Here is a 1414-nt window from a genome sequence, read left to right as displayed (position 1 = left end):
CTCTCCATCCCTCCCTCTTTTGTTTTCTTTTTATTTTCCTTTTATTTCCCCCGTGCGTTGTGGATCCAGCAGCGTTTGGGAGCATCTTTGTGGCCGCGAGGCAAAAGTTACCTTCCGCGTTATTCCTGTAATACAGATAACGGGATTTATCCTTGTCGCATCTGAGTCAGCATTTGGGTCAGGGTTCAAAGAGCTCTTAGACAAGATTAGAAGTTGAGGTATCCTTTCCAGGTTTTTGTCACTCCTTGGAAAAGCAAATTTAACGTGCAGCTTTCTGCAAGATCCATAAAGGCAAGACATTCAGCTGCACTGTCCATAGGAAATCTCTTTTTAGAATAGTCAGTGCTTCTAACCATCTGTCTGTGTTGAAAAATCGTGTCCTGACAAATCCCTTCTCTCCCAGACTTCAGACAAATCGATATTTAGTCTCTGTGGATGTGCACATTTAATCTTTGAAACTCAGTATTTATTACATTTGTCCAAGTTCCTAATATCATTCCTGTGAGTGTACCAGACAAGTGATAAGACTTCTAAGATACATTTAACTACCTTCATGTCCTAAAGCAAAGAAGGTATTTGGACTGCTTTAAACAAACACCTGATTTTGGCTTTTTCCCCCCACTAAAACCAGCGTAAAAGCTATGCCAGGACTCATGTACAACATTTCTTTCAGTCAGACACACTGGCTGTGTTTGAAATGGAATGATGAATGTAGGTTTTCTTACTGCAAAGGGATGTCATTGTGCATTCATAGTGCATCTTTGGTCCTGGTAAATCTCTCCAGGAGGATTTACATTGTTTATCATGAATGTTTGTATTTATGCTCAAACTGTTTCTGTAGTTCAACCTTTAATTTTTTAAGGACTGCTCATTGCAGAAGATTATTATTTGACATTCAAGCTTGTACTTACTCAGATTTTTCTCCTGCCTTAAATAATTTTTTCTTTTTTTTTCCCCAGCAATCGGCAGACTCTGTGAAAAATGTGAGTATATCATCCACATTTAGTTGCTTGAGAGTGTGGTGTTGTGGTTAGAGCATGCAGTTTGGATTTGAAGGCTGGAATCTATTTTTGCTTTGACCCCAAACTTAATGTCACTCTTTGAGAAGGGAGCAATTACCTTAACGTTGCACGTGTAGCTCAAGGAATACTTAAAAAGTTGCAAGATCAAGCAGACTCTCACACAAATGCAGTCCTGGAGTACCTGCTGCCAGTATTTCTAGTGGCTGAGGCTACAGTGCCTGCTTCACTGGATCCTTGTAATCTGCAATACCAAAATATCATCCTGATCGTTTTAAAGCAGGGGGAAAATGCATTTTGGGGTTTTGGCTTCATCATACTGGGAGAAAGGTTCCCATTAGCATCTGGGAGAAGAAGAAATGGAGGGCAAACATCGTAAGTTAGGGCAGGAGAAA

The 1414-nt window shown here is 40.2% G+C and overlaps 1 protein-coding gene across 1 annotated transcript in view; it reads left to right on the top strand.

The window, feature by feature from the left end:
* PHF5A (PHD finger protein 5A) overlaps nucleotides 1-1414 on the top strand; it is a gene marked incomplete at its 5' end in the record, with an annotated part of 6265 nt that continues 4851 nt past the window's right edge. The window contains 2 exons of the mRNA XM_031057808.1: nucleotides 1-127; nucleotides 960-983. Of these exons, the coding sequence (XP_030913668.1) occupies nucleotides 1-127; nucleotides 960-983 (151 nt within the window). The remainder of the gene's footprint in view (nucleotides 128-959; nucleotides 984-1414) is intronic.

This window comes from Geospiza fortis, unplaced genomic scaffold (assembly GCF_000277835.1).
Source record: "Geospiza fortis unplaced genomic scaffold, GeoFor_1.0 scaffold173, whole genome shotgun sequence".
NCBI lineage: Eukaryota > Metazoa > Chordata > Aves > Passeriformes > Thraupidae > Geospiza > Geospiza fortis.
This window is presented reverse-complemented; position numbering and strand designations above follow the sequence as displayed.